This window comes from Strongylocentrotus purpuratus, unplaced genomic scaffold (assembly GCF_000002235.5).
Source record: "Strongylocentrotus purpuratus isolate Spur 01 unplaced genomic scaffold, Spur_5.0 spur5_scaffold_1, whole genome shotgun sequence".
Lineage (NCBI taxonomy): Eukaryota > Metazoa > Echinodermata > Echinoidea > Camarodonta > Strongylocentrotidae > Strongylocentrotus > Strongylocentrotus purpuratus.
In genome coordinates this window covers 1972334-1993606 of record NW_022145594.1, presented here as the reverse complement: position 1 = coordinate 1993606, position 21273 = coordinate 1972334, and the positions used below count along the sequence as shown (strand labels likewise).

Here is a 21273-nt window from a genome sequence, read left to right as displayed (position 1 = left end):
CATTGTACCTTTTTGTCGCACCTTTTTTGCATGGCTTTTATCACAAAATTTGGTGTCCCTGACATAACCAAGTACCGATATTGTGGAGTTCTGAATGAAGATTGATATCAATTGAGACATGTCGCTTCATATTTGATCTGGGCCTAATGTCACAAAACTTGTCATCGGTGATAAATAACAGTTTTTGTTATTAGCATAATCCTGGCTTCTGAGTAGTTATCAGCAGATTTGTCAAAGATTTTTGTCATTTGTCACTGAAAAAAGGCTTTGTAAAATGGGTTCCTGGTATGAGCTTTAGAAGGGCTTTTAACTAATTACAATGACCAGATTTAATTAAATGTTAGACATTGTCAGTAATGTATCGCACAAAACAGTTATGAATTACTCATAATTTAAGATTTGATTTAGCACTGTGTGGGGTTGTCTTGGTTATTGAGTTTTTATTGTGCATCTGCACAGCTTGCATTTCGTATAATCTTTATCCTTTTTACAACTGTCAGATAAGTTCCTAATAGGTATTTATTGTTTGGGGGAACTATTCTCAGTCCTCATGAATTCAGAGTACACTGCCCAAAACGTCAAGCTCCTTCATTCTTCAAAAGAAATCACCATTCTAGGCAGAACTCGAGAAGGAAACTGTAAAATAATATTTTCATTAAAGCACTTGTAAGAGATATTATAGATGTACTAGGCATAATGTAAATCAAGAATATTACATTTATTTCTGTTATCCTCATCATCACCACCAACTTTCTTATTATCACTATTGCAACTATTGTGATCTTATTATTATCATTGTTATTATTATTATTACTATTAGTATTATTATTATTATTGTTACTATTAATGTCAGTAGTATTATTATTGTTGTTATATTACAATTATTTTTATTATTATTGTTACCATAATTATTATCATCATTACTGTAACCAGCAGTTTTGGATGACACCTAGCTCAGAACCTTCTTTACCATGTCATGTTTCAGTAACAATCTCTTTCTACCCAACACAGCTACTTGTGCAAGCGATGAGTTCACCTGCGAAGCCGAGGGAACCTGTATAGATAGCACGCAGCTCTGTGACTTTGTACCTGATTGTAGGGTGTCCCAAGCAGACGAAACAGAAGACCTCTGCAAGGTCTCCTCATTAACAGGTAAATCTGTGGAGTATCAAAGCATGAAGTCATTGTGACAAAGTTGTTAAAGGTATAGACCATTTTGGAAACGCCCCCCCCCCCTAAAAAATGAAATGGAAGCTCTTATTTTCAATCATACCGGAGTGTTGGCTCAGTCAGTAGAGCATCCGCCTCACAACCGGGAGGTCGTGGGTTCGAACACCGGCTGCGTCATACCAAAAGACGTTAAAAGATGGGAGTTGTTGCTGCCTTGTTTGGCGTTAAACAATAAGGGATAGAGCAACGTCGATCTGGCGCTGCTCAGTGGCTGCCGGGCTCTTGATCAATTGGGCAAAAAGAATTTCTGTCTCGGTTTAATAAAATTTGGAGTGGACTATTAGGCTATTATTATTATTATTATTATTATTATTATGTGAAAGAATATGTTTTGACGAAAGTATGTGATGATACAAATTTTGCTGGGAAACCGCCTACTGATTGATATATTTGGTAAATTATCATATCGACCCGCCCTGGATAGATATCGCGTAGTCTCTTATACATCTTTCTGTGTACAATGCTTGTAACTTTACCAAGACTGGGCAAAATTTCTGATCATTTTGATGATTCCAGAACCTTGCAGTACACACTAATACTTATATGCTAGATGATCAAATTTTTCTGATCGATTACGCAATGTTTCTTTCACAACGCAATCGCATGACCAGAACTGGTCTAGCTATACCTTTGAGGTTGCTGGTTCCAAACAACGTTGTGCTTAACACTGGTGTGGTGATCACACCATGCAGTCCCAAGCTCTGAATTTGCCCTGCTCTAGCTTGTTTCTTGAATGACCTTGCAGTGAGCTTAATGCGCAGCTCTGTTGTTTAGCACCAGTAACCTGGACGACGAGGGAATATGACGTTAGCGCTTTTGTTACTATATAGCATGTAGAAAGACATCTAGTTGTGACATGGGCTCAAAAAACAGTTTATGGAGCTCCCAGTGCCTGTCATTCCCTCTTACTACATACTATGTACAATAATGATATTGGATATTTATAAAGCGTACATATCTACTATGCATGGTGCTCAAGGCGCTCCCACTATCACCCCGGCTCTGCTAGGCAGCCGATACCAATTTTGGCACTCACAGCATTCAAGGAGTTCCTTCCCACCGGTACCCATTTAACACCTGGGTGGAGCGTGGCAAATGCAGATTAATATCTTGCCAAAGGACATAAGAGTCGGGCGGGACTCGAACCGCGGACCCTGTATTCCAAAGTCCAACAACTTATCCACTAGACCACAACACCTCTACACTACGGCCGTCAGATGGTAAAACAGTCTATCTGGAAATCGCTGTTCTGAGAAAAATGACTTTGAAGTTTAGAGGTTTGAGCTTTTTTTAGGAAATGGGTATAATCCATTTTTAGCAATGGGACAAGAAGAAGCATATTAAACAGTGATAACTGAAGAATTTTGTGCGTATTTGGGGTTTTAATTATAAAATAAATGAGATTTTTGTGCAGATAGACTGTTTAACCGTAGCACATGAATACACTCCCACTTCACATCATAAAATGGTAAAATGGTCTATCCATAAACACTATTGCCATACTATGGTAAAATGGTCTATCTTCTAGTTAGACCATAAACACTATTGCCATACTATTAGATATTAGCGACAATGGGCTAACTTAGGTAAACTGGTCTAACTCGAAGATAGATCATTTTACCATCTGACAGCGATGATTAAAAAATCTCAGTTAAGAAGGTTAAAAGGTTCATGTAAAAGATAGCTCGTTTTACCTCCAAACGATATTACCGAAAATGGAGTAACTCAAAGATAGACCGTTTTACCATCAAATCTGAAGAAAAAATACAAAAAAAGTACCAAGATAGCGGAAATTATCTCTTAAAGTAGACATAATGGGATTTTATCGATAGCACCATTGGAAAGAGCGCCCTCACATTACCCGGAAAGTGAATTTACCTAAAAAAGTCAAATTTTCGAGTTAGACCGTTTTACAATCTGACGGCCGCCTAGACCACCACACCTCTACACTAGACAACAACACCTCTATGGGACGGAACTATTTTGGTGCTCGATGTATACGAAGTCTGAACAGGCATATCTTTCATTGACATACATATCTCTGCTCTATACTAGCAATGGGTGAATCTAAGTTCATCTATCAAAAGGTTATCCATCACAGGTATTGGTCCTTCAACATTTCATTTGGGCTTTATTACATCAGATATTTAATTAGGCTGGTATGAAAAGCAATGGTTATCATTAATTTGTTATGTCTCCTTTCATTACAAAAAAAAAATTCTGGATATGAATATACCGTAATTATTATTAATAATTCACTAATTTTTTATGTCTTGTACCAATTTTAATCTATTTCTGGATTACAAAAAAACAAAAACATGATGCTGCTTCTTTGGGCATAACTCAATGGCCCAAATTCACAAAGGAGGTTTGTCAACAAACCTAGGTTTATGTGCGTCATATGACGCGTTGGTTTGTAAAAACAGGTTGAAACGTGTCATATGACGCACGTAAACCTCGGTTTGTTGAACTTGGGCCATTGTGTGCGGGAACCAGCCCAGATGGGGACTGTGTTAAGCCCATAGGAAGACCGTAGTCGATTGGTTAACATAGGAACCACGCAGCTCCCACTGACAAGTTGTCATCTTATAGCATTATCATGTTTTAAAATCATAATCTGTTTTCTTTCAGTGGAACAGGTTGTGTCTCTCAGAAGGGACAGCACATGGACGACGCCTGCTACCTACCCGGAGAGAGACGGTAGCGTAGAGACGCCGCTGGACTACATCCTCTATCAGCTATCGGTGACCGGTTCATCTGCGACAACCTCACACATTCTCATCAACCTTGTTTTTGTGGAGTTCGCCGGCAATGATTCTTCCCTATTGATAGGACGCGGGCATGACCCTGTGCAGGTGAGGAAACATTTGTGAGGGAGAAATTTGAGGGGTCAGTGACAAAAAAACGTAACTCCTTTTTGGCCATTTTTTAGAAAAAGTGGTTTATGTGTCACTGAGCAATTGGGCCTTAAGGAGTTAAGTCTATGTTTCACTAGCAAATGACTTCAATGAGTTATTGGGTAGAGTTAAGTCTTTGTGTTTCTTGGAAAGCCCACATTTTTCTGAACATTTTGATATGAAATACTCATTTTGGCAAAATATGGAGTTACGTCTTTGTGTCACTGAACCCTCAAATTAATACCCATAATCATACGAATATGAATATATTCAAGCATATTATTTCTATCCCTACGTACGAGTGTGTGATTAAATTTGGTGATAAATCAATTAGATTCCTGGATATATTACTACCCCCATGTTAAGTGAGAAGAGAGGTAAGTTTGAAACTGGTCGATAATTTTGGAGGGAATTTCGGTCCAGAGAAGGTTTCTTCAACAACGGAGTAACATGAGCTATTTTCAATGAGGAAGGAACATGTGCCTGCTCTAAACTCAAGTTAATCAAGTAAGAAAGGATGGGAGCGAATGTGGAGGAACAGTCCATTAATAATTTAGTGGGAACAGGGTCTAACTGACATGATTTGGGGGGTAGTTTACGTAAGAGTGACATAATCTCTGTAGGGGTAGTAGGTTGTATTACTTAAAAGGAAGAGGAAGTAAGGGGATGGTGTGGTGTTTCGTCAGGTGATAAACTGTCGCAGATGGTCTTGACTTTCGTCTGGAAGAAGTGGGTGAATGTAGAGGCCATTTACTGGCTGTCCGTGTGGGCTGGAAGTGGTGATGACGGTCGACGATTCAGAAGTCGGTTTGCTACTGAGAAGAGCTTTCTGGAATCATTCCGACAGTCTTCAATAAGATCTACAAAGTATGAGCGCTTCGCCCTTTTCACAAGTGAATTTACGAGGTCACGCTGGGCACAGTACAGATCTTTGTCAGTCTGAAGTCGGCCATTGGCCCTCCATTTCCTCTCCAGTTGTCTACGTATCCTCTTCTGAGTATGAATGTCATTGGTATACCACGGACAGTCCTCATGATTCCTCACTTTCCGTGATCTCTGAGGAGCATGAGCATCTAGAACCCTCCCGAGTTCTAACTTGGTATTTACAGATAAGTAAAAAACATACAAACAACATGAGGAAAGTTAAACACAAAATACAAATATGTATATACGAATGAGGAAATGGGCAAGAAAGAACATTAAAGTCTTATGTGGTGCTGGTCCCTAATATGATATAATAAAGAATGTTACCCATATCTCACACTTAACACCTTACACCTAACAACTAACACGTAACACCTGATTGCGTATATAAATAATAACATGCCATTCACATAAAACACAATTGTTTGTATCTCTGTTGATGAGTTGCCAAATGAATAATAGATAGGAACAAAATCTGTGGTGGTTATAGGATATTATGGACTGATTCTATATCCCAACACATGCTACTTGGACAAGAAACGAATGCTGTATACATGTACAATTTGTGAAATGAAATCATTCATAACATTTTTTATTTTTATTTTTGATAATGTTTCAGGCACTATACGACAGTGATGGACCACTGCTGAGTGTTGAAGATGGAATATTGATTAACGCTGTATTATCCATTACCACACCAGACAATGAGGCTTACATATTGCTTAGGAAAGCCCCAGGAGATAACGTTGAGATTAACATCGAACTTAGCGCATTCCGTAAGTACAATTATCTTAACTCCTTTCGTGGATAAACTTCACATGTTCTCTTGAACATACACGCAAAGTCAAAGGAGACTAACTGTGCCTGAATTGATATGATATTGTGGCCTAACTCTTGTCCAGGTTTGGTGAGGTGAAATGTCCTTATACATTTTTTTTTATGAATGCTGAAGTGTACCTCTACTTTGAAAGAGGTTTAAGAACTAGGCATATCCAATTCAATATGATGTCCAAAAGTCAACTCCAGTAATAGACAAGGTCAAAAAGACTGATGCAACCTCCGCATTAGACAAATGTCTACGAAAATCCGCCCAAAGATGGCATAATGCTTCCAAATTTTTGCAATAAAATACATATTAGAGGAAAGTATACTCTTTCAGGAATTTTTTTTTACTCATCATCATCATTTACTGTAGTAGGCATTTTCTCTCTTACGAGGGATTACTGACTTTGGCGGGATGAAAACACTCCATCCCTCTTCTTGTCCCAAGCATTCTCCTTCATACCAACCTTACTGCTTTCTTTCTAACTTTAAAGATAAACTCCAGTTCTGGTAAAAAAAAGAAAATTAATTCTCACAGAATCAAACGAAACTTACACTGAATGTTTAAGATTACAAATAAATGACATGAGCCAAACAATTTTGGAAGAAAATGTATACTGGCTGAGTAATGAGCATAGAAAGACAAGGAAATCAAGGTAGTACTAGCCCCGACACCATGTGTGTTGTCCCATATATAGCTTTCTGTGTACAGTGCTTGTTACTTTACCAAGACTCGGCCAAATTTATGATGATTTTGATGACTCAAGAACCTTTCAGTGCACACCTAATTTACATGCTACATGATCAACTGTTTCTGATCCATTCCACACCTTTTCTTTCACAATGCAATCACATTACCAAAACTCACCTTTATCTTTAAAACTGTTTTTTTTTTTTCTTCACCAGAATGTTTACCTGAGGGGGCTATAGCATGTAAGCGCTCTGCTCAATGTTACCTGCCCAGTGAAGCCTGTGATGACATAGAACAGTGTCCGGATGGAGACGACGAAGATGGATGTTGTAAGCATGCATATTATTATCATTAGAATCAGGCACTGTGACATTAATTTCACTCCAGTTACGTGCTTCAGTCGATATTTCATCAAAACTATACTGTGGGGTATGAAGCTAGTATAAGCTGATATTTTCACGTACAGACATTTTCGTGAACAACAGGCTAAGCGACATTTTCGCAAGACATTGCTTTCGCGAATGAGACCTCTGTGGTACCTCAGGATTAGCTAGCACCCATCAGAATTAATGAATGGGCATGATGTATTCACAAACTTTCAGTACTCGGTACGCGTATGCACACACAAGTTTGAGCAGCTCATCGCACCACATACAGCCGAGTACTGTACATGTACATGCATAGAGCAAGAAGGTTGATCAATTTTGGACAGCGGTGCGAATGTAATGCATGTTGATTAAAATACCAAGTATTCCTATTGTTGACAAGGGTTTGACAAGAGTGAGAGACTTTTACAAAATAAGAACATCCCCAATTCACTTGCTATCGCTTCAAATTCCTTCATAATCTAAATATGACATGTACTAACAGCTTAGATATGAGGACCACATTTTTATGCCATTTGTTTGTGTATGTAAGTCCCATGACCATCTTTCTGTGTACAGTGCTTGTTACTTTTACCAAGACTGGGCCAAATTTCTTATCATTTTAATGATTCCAGAACCTTGCAGTATAAATATACACACCAATACTTATATGCTACATGATCAATTTTTCTGATAGATTCCACACCTTTTCTTTGACAATGAAATCGCATGACCAGAACGCAACTTTATATTTGAAGCCCCTCTAAATTGTTTGGAGCCCTGATTTTGCCAGTAATTTGATGGCAAAATTTCACTTAAATTGTATCATAATGTGAAAGAAGATGTCATTTAAGACACACTTCTGCAAAGATTCCCCCCCCCCCCCCCCACAAAAAAAAAGTGAAGACAAATATTGATAAAAGAATACATAATTTGAGTTTTCTATTGCACGCAGAAAACCTAAATTTTGTATTATTTCATCAATATTCGACTGAACATTTGTTTTGAAAATCCTTGCAGAAGTGAGTCTTAAATGACATCTTCCTTCACCGCTTGGGTGAAATAAATAAATACCCTGTAGAAAGAATCCCCTTGAATGCTTTAGCGCCTTCTCATAGTTGCAACAGCTAGGGTTATACAATATTTCAGCTCTAAATTTCGCTGTAGGAATAACAAGCTATTATAATGTTGGAGCACCAGGAATGTCCCTGTATTACAGACAGGAAAGCTGTATAAGAAGCCACCATAATTACTATTATATTTTTGATCAATGAAATCCTGTTCAGTGATTGGTCAACATAGCATCATGTGACCAAACATAACATTGCTATGATGTAACCATGACGTCATCCATGGTATAGTGCACTATACCATGGCACTATGCCATGGATGACGTCATGCGATCAATCAAGATCAATGTGCTATCGGTCGCTGAAAAATATTAAACAAATATATCATGCACTATTTCAAGCCACTAGTAAAATCATGGATTCCTCGGCGACATAAATAGCACTATTTTCTTCGGGTCTAAGCCCCTCAGAAAATAGTGCTATTCCTGCCACCTCGATCCATAATTTCAACTAGAGCCTCTCAGTGCATGGTATATTTGTTTACTATGACTGGCTACACCCAAGTAACGTTTCTTTGTCCTTTAACCTTTAACCTTTCACCTTTCACCATAGCAACACCTGACGATTGTCACAACTGTACAACCGCTTGGGCAGAGAACACATGCCTGCCATCTAACTGGGTTTGTGACGGCACTCAAGATTGTCTGGACAACTCGGATGAAAACGACTGTCGTAAGTCCCATTCTCGAACACGATATTATGATTTATTTATATTTCAATGTTGTTTGAATGTAAAGATTCATAAAGGGAGTGGAGATGGTGCATATATTGTATGCAGGCCATTATTACATTGTATGCAATCTTTTTGTTCCTTATCCCAGCATCCCCCCCCCCCCCACCCGAAGTACCCTCCTGCTTTGAATGTGTGTCTAACTTCAGCATGAGAGTGTTGCAGCATTCAACCTAAGAATGTTGCAACACTCATATGTTAAAGGTCGCAATACTCACTTGTTGAATGTTGGAACACTACCGTCCCAGAGAAGTTTATCCCAGTCGCCAACAACCCCAACAGACCAGTCACCCGTAGTCAAAGACTGAATCTGTACATCAACTACTCTGCGAGGACCGAAGCATACAAGAACAGCTTCTATACTTGTACTATTATAAAACCCTTACTGTACTGGGCTATATTGAGCACCTCACTTACTGGGGGGGGGGGGGGGGGGGGGGGAGGCCCCCTTATGATCTCGGCCGTCGAATGTCTGATGAACACGTAAATTTGCATGTTTGTAGATATTTACGTAAGGAACAAGATGGTATAATTACTTTTTTCCTAATATGCACATTTTTGTCGTTATAGCCTAATTAATTATGCAAAATGTAAATTTTATGCATTTTACAGAAAACTCTACATATTTGTCTGTAAACTTGTGAAGAATATTGAAAATGTAATGAATGAGGTGTCATTATTTTTATGATATTTGAAAATGCATAGGTTAATTTGCATAAATTATGAATACGCAAATTACACATTCATGAATATAAAATCTGGATATACACCATGTATACAGGGAACTAGAATCATTAAAAAAATTGTCAGAATCTTTTTTTTAACGTTGAAACTCGTTATTCATATATGAAACTTCTTTTCTAACACAAAATAGTTATTTTGATGTAATTAATAATGATAATTTATGCAAATTTTATGCGATTTTCAAATATTTATTTTCTTATGTATTTTATTGTTTTGTATTTCTTATTATATCTATTTTTTTATTTCTAATGTATTCTTTTGTTCTGGAATACATCAAGTTACTTTGAGAAACATAAAAACAATTTGATATCAATTCATATCTCCCACTTAGGAAGAAATACATCTTAACCTGTATTGACATTTTTGCTTGTACATGTATATATGCAATTATAACACTTTTTGATGACATGCACATACTAATTGTCATGTAACACCTTACACGTATATCTGTTTTCTTCAAAAATGGTAACAAAATGTGCGTAAGACTTGAGGGAAAAAAGACATGAAACGACAATTCAAAATTCCAAGCGGTTGCGGCGCAATCTCCGAAAATGTCGAGGGGGGTGGGGGGCCTCCCAGCCCCCCCCCCCCCCAGTACAGTAAGGGTTAAGCAATGGATTCAACTACCAGCCACCATCATCAAAGAGTCAACATCAGCCAATTCTTTCAATACCAAAGCTTGGAGCTACATGCAGAATGAACACTCAGCACAGTCATACACAGACGGGCTATAACGTCGATGTTCATATAGCAACCCACTGTCTGCAACCCACTGTAGTTTTATGAGCACCTTTTTTATCTGATTTTTCAACTCTGCGTCCTCAGTTGTCATGATTTATGACAATTTGCAATGCCACAGAAGTCTGGACGTGTATACCAATTGGTCCTGTTCAGTACTACCTTAGATGTATGTTTAATGTCAGAACACTCCTATTTTCAAGGTTGGAACGTAGATTGCAGGAAATATTTTTTTTTTAAAATATGTTTTTATATAATTTTTATATTGACTAATTATTTTTGGTAATTTATGCAAAGTGTATGTAATTTTTTTTTTTGCATGCATGCATGCACTAGTGACTACCGGTGAAACTATTAGTGAAACTGGCACCAAAGGTATAATTGCATTGTATGAGACTTTCTTTTTTCCTCCCTTTTTCCAGAAACCTGCTTTGAATGCGCTTCTGATAATCTTGGCTATGATTGTGTTAAAGATCCGGAATGGATTTGCGATGGTATAAAAGATTGCAATATGGGAGAGGATGAATATAACTGCCCAGGTATGATTAAAGTTGTTTAAAGTAAAAAAAAACGGTACTATTCTGTAGATTGATCATTGCAACACCCCTGTGTTGAATGCCATAACCCTCTTGTGTTGAATTTTTGCAGCAATCTTCTGTTGAAGATGGCCACATTCTTAGGTTGAAAGTTGAAACTGTCTCATGTTAAGTTTGCAACACTCTTATTTTCCATGTTGCAACGTTGAATAGGGTTTTTATATATTGACTACCAAAACAATGGTAATTAATTGCAACACGTATGTACGTTTGCCTGCATGCACTATAGTGACTTTTAGTTAAACTGGCATTAACTATAAAATTGCATTGTATGTAATCTTTTGTGTTTTCCTTATTCCAACCCCCCCCCCCCCTCCCATGCACTAGTGACTATTAGTTAAACTGGCATTTGTTGTTAAACTGGCATTAGCTGACTGCATGATGGCATTGTATTCAATTTTTTTTTCCTGTTATTCCAGCTACCATCTATCCCTGCTTTGAATGTGAGTCTGACTTTCTATGTATTTTGGATCCATACTGGGTTTGCGATGATGTTGCTGATTGCTATAACGGAGAGGATGAAGTAAACTGCACAAGTAAGACGTTTAATGTCTAAATACTATTGAATGTTGCATCACTCTTTTGCTCAATGTGGCAAGACTATTATGTAGAAGGTCACAGCTCACTTATCTTGAGAGTTGCAACTCTCTTTAATTTTAATGTTGCAACACTCTTATGTTGAAGATGGCAACATTCTTAGGTTGAATGTTGCAATACTAAGGTTGCAATAATCATCTGTTGAATGTACGTTGCAACATTCTCCTGTTGAAGATGGCAAGCCTCCTTTCATCTACAATAGCCGTCGATTTTGCAAGTATCTGGACCAGTGGTGATTACTCACCCTTACCCATGCCTTCATCACCAGCCGCCAGGATTAATGTAATTATTACTTTATGGTGCCATGCACTGCAACCCACATTGAGAAAGTACATGGATTTCAAAATGCCGCACCTAGATTTTCCACAGGTTCAACCAAGATCTGTTACATGATACCTGTACCCTCTTCAATTGAACTGGCTACCCGTCGGGTCCCTGATTCATTACAAAATACTTCTTCTCACCTCCAAATGTATCTGCGATCTTGCTACTCTTACCTATCTGAGCCAATAACTATGAGTCAACTATTCTGGAATTTCCTTCACTTCTCTCAATGCATCACGCTGAACTATCCGTCTCTTAGACAGAGTATTCACAGCTGCTGTTCCAAACTGGAAAAACCTACCCAGTTGTCTTCGCAACCCGAAATCTCTACATACCTTCAAAAAATATCTAAAAACTCACCTCTTCTGTTAAAAGTATAGACCAGTTTTGGAAACGCCCCCCTCTCAAAAATTGAAATGGAAGCTCTTATTACCAATCATGTGAAAGAACATGTTTTGACTATTACGTGATGATACAAATTTTGCCGGTAAACCGCCTATATTTATATGCTAGATGATCAACCTTTCCTGATCAATTATACAACATTTCTTTCACAATGCAATCGCATGACCATAACTGGTCTATGCCTTTAATAAAAATATTGTAAAGTGCATTTGATCATGTATATGGAAAATGACCTCTATAGGTAGATTATTATTATCATTATTACTATTATCATTACCATCAGGTTGAATGCTACAACATTCTTATGTTGAAGATTGCAACTTTCTTTGATTGAAAGCTTCAACACTTTTATGTTTAATGTAGGAACACCCCTATTTTCAATTTTTTTGGTTAATGTAATGACTACATTTTGGGGGGTAATTGACGCAACGTGTATGTGAGTTATATTTTTGCATGCATGCACTAATGACTTTTTATAGTGAAACTGGCATCAAATGTATAATCCCATTGTATGTGATTTTCTTTTTTCCTCCCATTTTCCAGAAACCTGCTTTGATTGTGAATCTGATGTTTGTGTTGAAGATCCAGGATGGGTTTGCGATGGATATGAAGATTGCGATGACGGAAAGGATGAAATGAACTGTACAGGTAAGATTGAAGTTGTTTAAAGTCAAGATACTATTCTGTATATTTAATGCTGCATCACTCTTTTGTTGAATGTGGCAGCACTATTATGTTGATCATTGCAACACCACTGTGTTGAATGCCATAACCCTTGTAGCTGGTGTTGTATGTTGCAGCACTCTTCTGTTGAAGATGGCAACATTCTTAGGTTGAAAGTTGCAACACTCGTATTTTCCATGTTGCAAAATTATAACCATCAGGGTTTTTATATATTGACTACCAAAACAAATGTAATTCATTGCGACATGTACCGGTATGCTCTTTATGTTTTTACATGCATACTCTAGCGACTTTTAGTCAAACTGGCATTAACTATATAAGTGCATTGTATGTGATCTTTTTTTTCTTCTCACTTTATTCCAGCAACCCCCCTAGCAAACAACACCTGCTATGATTGTGAGTCTGTCTTTCTATGTGTTAATGATCCAGACTGGATTTGCGATGGATACAGTGAATGCGATAACGGAGAGGATGAGATGAACTGCACAAGTAAGATTGAAGTTGTTTAAAGTCACGATACTATTATGTACATTGAATGTTACATCTATCTTTTGTTGAATGTGGAAACATTGTTATGTTAAAGACGGCAACATTCTTTGGTTGAATATCGCAACACTTTTCTGTGGAAGATGGCAAAATTCTTAGGTTGGATGCTGCTTCACTCCTCTGTGAAAGATTCTAGGTTGCTTAATTTTTGATGTTGTAACGCTCTTTAATATTTCCCATGTTGCAACTCTTTTATTTCCAATGCTGCAACATGCACTTTTAGGTTGAAGATTGCAATACTCATATATCTGTTAAATGTGCAACATTTGTGTTAAAAATGGCAAAATTCTTACGTTGAGTGGTGCAATTAAAACTCTTCTATTTTCAAGTTTGCAACATAGAATACAGCAAACATATAACATAATCAGGGTTGTGTTAAGTTAACCACCGAAAGAATGTAACTGATTGTGACATGTATCTGATTTATGTTTTTGCAAGCGTGCACCTGTGACTGGTAGCTAAAATGGGATCAGATGTAAATTTGCTATTGAAGTAAATAAAATGAAACGTGAATAATAATGGATGATGTTTTCTCTTTTTTTCAGGTACAGAGGTTTGTCCTGGTACATCATTTGCCTGCCCTGAGCCAGACTCAACATGTATTGAAGAGACACTGCTGTGTGACTTTATACCACACTGCAGAGCTTCAGGATCAGACGAAACAGAAGAACTTTGTATGGTCTCACAAATATCAGGTGATTTAAAGCCTTCCTCCCCCCCCCCCCCCCTCACCATCCCCACCTCCCCATCCCCACCTCCCCTCCCCCACCCCACCCCCTTTCCTCTCCCCTTTCCTCTTCCCCTTTCTGTTTCACTCCTCACCCCTACAACTCCCCCTCTTTGTCTCCAGAGAAAGTATAGTTTTAAGATCACCTTGGTCGATAGTTAAACCCGCGCCCTTCAAGGCACTCAATAATTGTAAGTTATTTCTTCATTCTTCATTAACTCCATCATTTTGTAATAATTTATTTTAAATTCTATTATTAAACTTTAATTAATGTTAGATTGAATTGAATTGAGGCTTTTCATTTTGGTTCTAAGCAGTATATCATTCTCAATGAAATGCATGACCAGAACTCAACTATTTCATTTACTCCTTTACCTGTTCTTGCAGAGGATATAAGTGTTCCATTCGATGAGTATAGATGGTTAATAACCCCTGATGCCTATCCTAGTCGGGACATCGATACCACCAAGGACTATCTTCTTTACCGTGCATCGAGTCCACCAAACTCACATTTGCTGATTGAGATCATAAAGGTGGTCTTTGATGGTGACGATTCATCCTTGACTATTGGCACTGGGCATGACCCTGTCCAGGTAAGCGCTAACACTTCTCTTGTCTTAATTCTCTGCTTGAATGCACATTTGCCACATTTCCATTTTTGCATAGAACAATAGGCAGCAATTGAGGGAAGGACTGCTTTGTAGAACATTATGCAGGCCTGATAATTACCTGATTTAAATTGGTTTCCCTTTTTTTTTCTTTTCCCCAATTTTTTTTTCTTCCCAATTTTATCCATATTTTCCAGATATTTCCTTATTTCTTCCCAATTTTCACTCAAAAGGGGGAATGTTGTTAGATGCCATTTTTTTTTTTTTTACTTAAGGGGGGGGGGGGGGGGGGGCAGTTGAGAAAGAATTTGATTTTTTAAATATTTTTTTAGTACTCACTATCACCCCTAATTATGACTTTGCGAAGTAACCTATTTGTGGCCCTTATTTGTACATGTAGCTCCCTTTCAACCATTTTAACACTGGTATAGATTTAATCTTTGATTGCTAACAGTAGTACAGTGAAACCTGTTGATAAAGACCACCCAAGGGAGACACAAAAAGTGGTCTTTATATTTAAAGCGGGTAGTCTTTATGTACCCATAGGAAAGTGAAAAGTATGCCGCAGACCTGCCGCAGATCTGCGGCAGACTTTAAGTCTGGTAAAGAGTATGCTAAAGTATGCGGCGGAAAGAAATTTTGCTGCAGACTTGCCGCATACCAGTATGCCACAGGAACGGTCTGCGGCAGATCTGCGGCAGATCTGCGGCAGATCTGCGGCAGGATGAAACTTTACTCCAGACTTACCGCACACTAGTATGCCACAGGAACAGTCTGCGGCAGATCTGCAGCAGGATGAAACTTTGCTCCAGACTTGCTGCATACTAGTATGCCACAAGAACAGTCTGCGGCAGATCTGCGGCAGGGCGAAAGTTTGCTCCAGACTTGCCGCATACCAGTATGCCACAAGAACAGTCTGCGGCAGGTCTGCCACAGAAAAGTGGGAAATTATACAGTCTGAAGCAAGGCTATAGGCAGCCATTTTGGAGGACCATGCAGGGCCATGAGGTTGCAGGCTGAGCCCATGATCTTGTAAATTCCTGTGTTAATTAGTACTGTTAATTGTCTTTTTATCTTCTGTCAAACCAAACAATTTGCTTCAAGTTCAACTGGTACCATAAGAGGAATTTATTACATAAGATGAGACTGAGGAATTAACGGACTGTTTAATACTTTTTTTGTTGTGCCATATGTGATCTCATCTTCAGCCCCACTAATTGTAACTAGCACATGGATCTGTGACTCTACTCTGGGCTATGTATATGCAGTTATTGTATTCCTATTCCTCTACATCTACTTCTGCATTGTGTTAAACCATATTTGTAGAATTGTTGAAGCAACTCCGCCTATTTTTAGCTGTTTCTACTAATTCAAGCTACTAGAATGAAATGACGCAATGCAGGCAGATCTGCGGCAGGATGAAACTTTGCTCCAGACTTACTGCATACAAGTATGCCACAGGAACAGTCTGCGGCAGATCTGCGGCAGGATGAAATTTTGCTGCAGACTTGCCGCATACCAGTATGCCACAGGAACAGTCTGCGGCAGGATGAAACTTTGCTCCAGATTTTCCACATACTAGTATGCCACAGGAACAGTCTGCGGCAGATCTGCGGCAGGATGAAGCTTTGCTCCAGACTTGCTGCATACTAGTATGCCACAAGAACAGTCTGCGGCAGATCTGCGGCAAGTCTGCCGCAGGAGTATGCGGCAGGCTCATTTGCGGCAGGCTCTTTCCTATGGGTACAGGTTCCTTTAGTACGTGTTTCAACAAGAAACCATTTTCAAGGGAAATATTGTTTTTGCAGTCAGGTGGTCCCTAAAGCAGGAGTGACTTCAGTAACATGTTTTCCCTTTATTGACAGTCAAATGGTTTCTTTTCAGGCATTCTACGACGATGGCTTGCTGTTGGGTTTCTCCCGTTATTTCATATGGAATAGTACTGTGCCATTCCGCGGAGCAACACCTGGGAATGAGGCATATATCTTACTTGAGAGAGCGCCAGGAGGAAACGTCAATATTTCCCTGAGACTTAGTTCATTCCGTAAGTGCATTAATGCTTCAGCTGCTTTCTTCGCTGGTCTTTCAGCACGATCTTTTATTTGCCATGCACACATGCAATCTTGCAGCAAACAGTAGGCATCAATTGACAGGCCCGGACTGCTAAGTGTAAACAATGGTAAACTGTCTTGATTAGCTCCATGATAACCCTTTTAACACCAGTACTAGCTGGACCCGTGGAAAATCCATGGGATTCTAGGGGGAAAGGGGGGGGGGGGGTACATAGAAAGAGGCCTATATGCTATCGAAAATAAAATTCGATTATTTTTATATAGGGTATAGACGATTTTTATAATATACGTTGTTTGACCATGAATGGCGCAGCGTAATACCCGTTTTAATGTATTGATATGATGCAAGAACTGTATCATAGTAAAAGTATTCTATCCAGCTAATGAGCTAGGCTATGTTTTTAAACGGCCGTCTGATTTTCTTGTGAAAACTTTACTTTGAAAAATTATTATCGAAATTCAGCATACAACTATACATGGCCAGAATAATCACAATCTAAGCTCAGGTTTCATACCTCTATAGTAACAAAACTATATTGAACTCGGTGCAATAAGAGCAATTTCAAAGTGTTGTGGAGTCTACTCTATAATAGCTCAGCTCAGCTCAGCTCACACACAGTCACAGTTGGCTGGCTTTAAGTCCAACTTCAAGTCGATCTTAGTCTTTGTGAAACACTCCCCTGGTCCCCATTTGTCTCCTTGGTGTGGAGTGGCAAATGAAGATTAACGCCTTGCCACAGGACATTGGTGCCAAGTCGGGTAGGGAACACAAGTCAGATTAGGGTTTCGTACACAGGGATTTATTTGGGTCTTTTTTCTCTTCATGCTCCTAATCTGTTAACATATAGCATGCCAGGTAAAGATTTTTAAGGTTGATTTTATATATTCTAACTGACATTGATTATTTGTTAGATGATGCTTATGGGTAGGAAAGAATCGGGAGTGAACAGGTGAAGTTCTTGTGATTTTTGAGCTTATTATTTTGGTGTCAATTTGGAAGAATATTATAGTATAAATTGAGCAAGGTCTTCTTTTTACCCCCTTTCTTTCCAGAATGTCCGAGAGAAGATGATATCCCATGTACCTACTCCAACAATTGTTATCAAGAGAGTGAGATCTGCGATGGTGTGGTGCAGTGTGAACTCAGCCAGGAGGATGAAACCGATTGCAGTAAGGATATTCATTGATAATATTATTACAAAAAGTACAATACCTTATATTATAGAATAAGAACATGGAAATCAATTGCCCACTCACCAAAGTTAATCAGAATAACCCACCCCACAGATTTTGTTAAAATAATAATAATAATAATATTGAATATTTAGGAGCGCTAAAAACAATATTGTACCATAGTGCTTACAAATACAAATATATGAAAAGAGGACAAAAATGTACAGTAAAGGAAGTATATCACATAGATCATTGGGGAAAAGGTGAGTTTTGAGGGATCTTTTGAAGGTGGCAAGACAGGTAATTTCCCTTATTGCTAAATAATTGCCTGTGCCTAATACTCGAGTATGTTATAAAAGCTGTTAATAGTGGTAATATGTTTTCTCTTTTAAAGGTAAAACAAAGTGTTGGTATGGGGTCATGAATTTGGTTTGAAAGAACAATATTGGAAGCATATGCGATTCTACGATATTCCATGATTGTTGTTGTAGTTGAATAAACTCTTTATGTTGTATAGCTCCCTCTCAAGACTAATATTACTTTAACCTTAAAACTATGTTTCTTGACTACAATCGACCAATTTGCTTTTCCTGTTTAGAAATCATATATCAAAACTGCATATTCTGAGATTTTCATGGTCGCAGTTACCATGGAATGGCCTTGGGTGCTATTTGAAATATTTGATATTTGATACTTACTGGGAGCACAAGTACATTTTTGATTATTCAATATCTCAAAAGCAGAAGTGTTTTAGGGGATATATTTTCTAGTGCTAATAATTTTTCCACAGAGGCATCCAAATATATCAAAATTCTCAAGAATTACTATCCATCCAATTTTCAAAATTTCCCAAAACTTTGCTTTACCTGTAAGTGACTATGATTTCAATTCCATTATTGCACTTTTTTAATTTCTATTTTTGGGGTATTGTATGATTAATTTGCACAACCTGCCTTGAACCCAGAAAGCCTCATTGTCCTGGGTCCTGTTTCATAAAACGTTTTGCTTATGACAGCATAGTATAGCTCATGAAAGCTCGTAACAGTTCTTGTACCTTTTTTAACTTGTTATTGATAACAAGTTTTATGAAACACTGGGCCATGGTTATGAATATTGTGATTGTATTTAGATGCAAATTCGTGTATTGCTTCACTATTCTTTGATTTGATATTTGTTAATAATAATAAGAATAATAATATTCTGTGTTTATATAGCGCTCAATACATCGATCCAACGATGTGCCTAAGCGCTTTACAGATATATTATTACCCCGTTCATCGGATTCAGGCTTACCCACACACAATGTATGCACATTTCCCAATCCCTGGGGAGCATTCCAGCCAGCCGCCATTGAGCGCAAACATGTATATCCACCACGCAAGTGCTCAATGTGGTTTATTATAACCCCGGTATTAGCTAAACTGTCAACGCTGTGCCCTCGGCATGCATGGGATTTCTTACTACTTTTACCCATTTAAGGCCTGGGGGCGTTTCATCAAGATGTTCGTAAAGTTACGCATGACTTTACGAATGACTTATATATGAAAAGCCAAATGGGATGCTCAATCATTTTTTAACTGCATCAACTAAAGTTGAACTATGCAGACTAGATTATTATAACAAACATTTTTAATACAAAGTATACTTTTTGCCATAATTTAATTGAGGTTATTGGTAATATAGTCACACTTTATGAAAACATCAGGAAAAACTTTGGGCATCCTATCTGGCACTTCTTACATAAGTCGTTTGTAAAGTCATGCGTAACTTTACGAACAGCTTTATGAAACAGACCCCTGGTTGGAGAATGGCTAATGTAGAATAATATCTTGCCAAAGGACACCAGTGCCAACTTAAGCTGGGGCTCCAACCCATGACATTGCTATTATTTCCCCGGTCACTGGATTCAATCACGATTCTACACTTTAGGTTGCACCACCTTCCAATCACTTTTGCAGCAATCCAGCTTGTTGCCGTGTTACTGGCTTAAATTTGATGTAAGACTGAAGTTGTTTAAAGTCAGGATAGTATTCTGTAGATTGAATGTTGCATCACTCTTATGTTGAATGTTGCAGTAATCTACTGTTGAAGATGGCAATATTCTTAGGTTATATATTGCAACACTCGTATTTTAAGGTTGAAACACTCCTATTCTCAAGTTTGCAGATTGCCTCTTGTATTCTACTAGGTACCATCTGGGTGGAGTGGAGCATATTAAAGTAAAACACCTTTAATACTCAAGAACATAACTTTATATGATATGATTTTTCTTTGGTTTGATTTGATTTATATTTTCTTCCATCTTTGTAGCATCGCCTACCGGTACTCCCGATCTTTGCCATAACTGTACTACTGCCTGGGCTGAAGATACCTGTTTGCCTTCTTCCTGGGTTTGTGATGGAAGTGCTGATTGCCTTGATGAATCAGATGAACTTGATTGTCGTAAGTCAAAACATTTGTGTGGATAGAGAGAAGACAATGTTCTTTAAAGATAAAGTTGTGTCCTTGATATGTATAATTGCACTGTGAAAGAACTGTCTGGAATCTTTTTGAAGAGTACTCTGGAACGTTTGCAGATGGTGAAGTAAATGAATATACTCAAAATGATATAACAGTTATTTAAATCAATTTTGCTTCAAATCTGTCATTTTGCTTTGTACTAAAAATGTAATTCACTCAGTGAATTATGTAAGTATTTTACTGGCACCTAGCTGTGACTGGTAGCTTAAATGTGACCAGATGTAAATTTGCTATTGAAGTAATTAACATGAAATATGAATAAAATTCGATGATGTTTTCTTTTTTTCTGGTACAGAGAATTGTCCTGATGCTTCATTTGCCTGCCCTGAGCCAGACTCAACATGTATTGAAGAGACACTGCTGTGTGACTTTATACCACACTGCAGAGCTTCAGGATCAGACGAAACAGAAGAACTTTGTATGGTCTCACAAATATCAGGTGATTTAAAGCTCCCCCCCCCCCCCACCTTCCCCACCTCCCCTCCCCCACCCCACCCCCTTTCCTCTCCCCTTTCCTCTTCCCCTTTCTGTTCCACTCCTCACCCCTACCACTCCTCTTTGTCTCCAGAGAAAGTACAGTTTTAAGATCACCTTGGTCAATAGTCTAACCTGTGCCCTTCAAGGCACTCAATAATTGTACTTTATTTCTTCATACTTCATTAACACCTTTATTTTTTTTAATAATTTATTTCATAAATTCTATTATCAAACTTTAATTAATGTTGAATTAAATCTTTCCATTTTGGTTCT

At 38.1% G+C, this 21273-nt stretch overlaps 1 protein-coding gene across 1 annotated transcript in view; it reads left to right on the top strand.

Annotated features, from left to right (window-relative positions):
* The window catches only part of LOC100887982, an 89984-nt gene that overhangs the window by 24795 nt on the left and 43916 nt on the right, over positions 1–21273 (top strand). Inside the window, exons 10-24 of the mRNA XM_030977594.1 lie at positions 1012–1152; positions 3862–4085; positions 5671–5827; positions 6780–6893; positions 8612–8731; positions 10694–10810; positions 11287–11403; positions 12737–12841; positions 13241–13366; positions 13969–14118; positions 14538–14743; positions 16643–16802; positions 17884–18000; positions 20314–20445; positions 20819–20962. Of these exons, the coding sequence (XP_030833454.1) occupies positions 1012–1152; positions 3862–4085; positions 5671–5827; positions 6780–6893; positions 8612–8731; positions 10694–10810; positions 11287–11403; positions 12737–12841; positions 13241–13366; positions 13969–14118; positions 14538–14743; positions 16643–16802; positions 17884–18000; positions 20314–20445; positions 20819–20962 (2130 nt within the window). The remainder of the gene's footprint in view (positions 1–1011; positions 1153–3861; positions 4086–5670; positions 5828–6779; positions 6894–8611; positions 8732–10693; positions 10811–11286; positions 11404–12736; positions 12842–13240; positions 13367–13968; positions 14119–14537; positions 14744–16642; positions 16803–17883; positions 18001–20313; positions 20446–20818; positions 20963–21273) is intronic.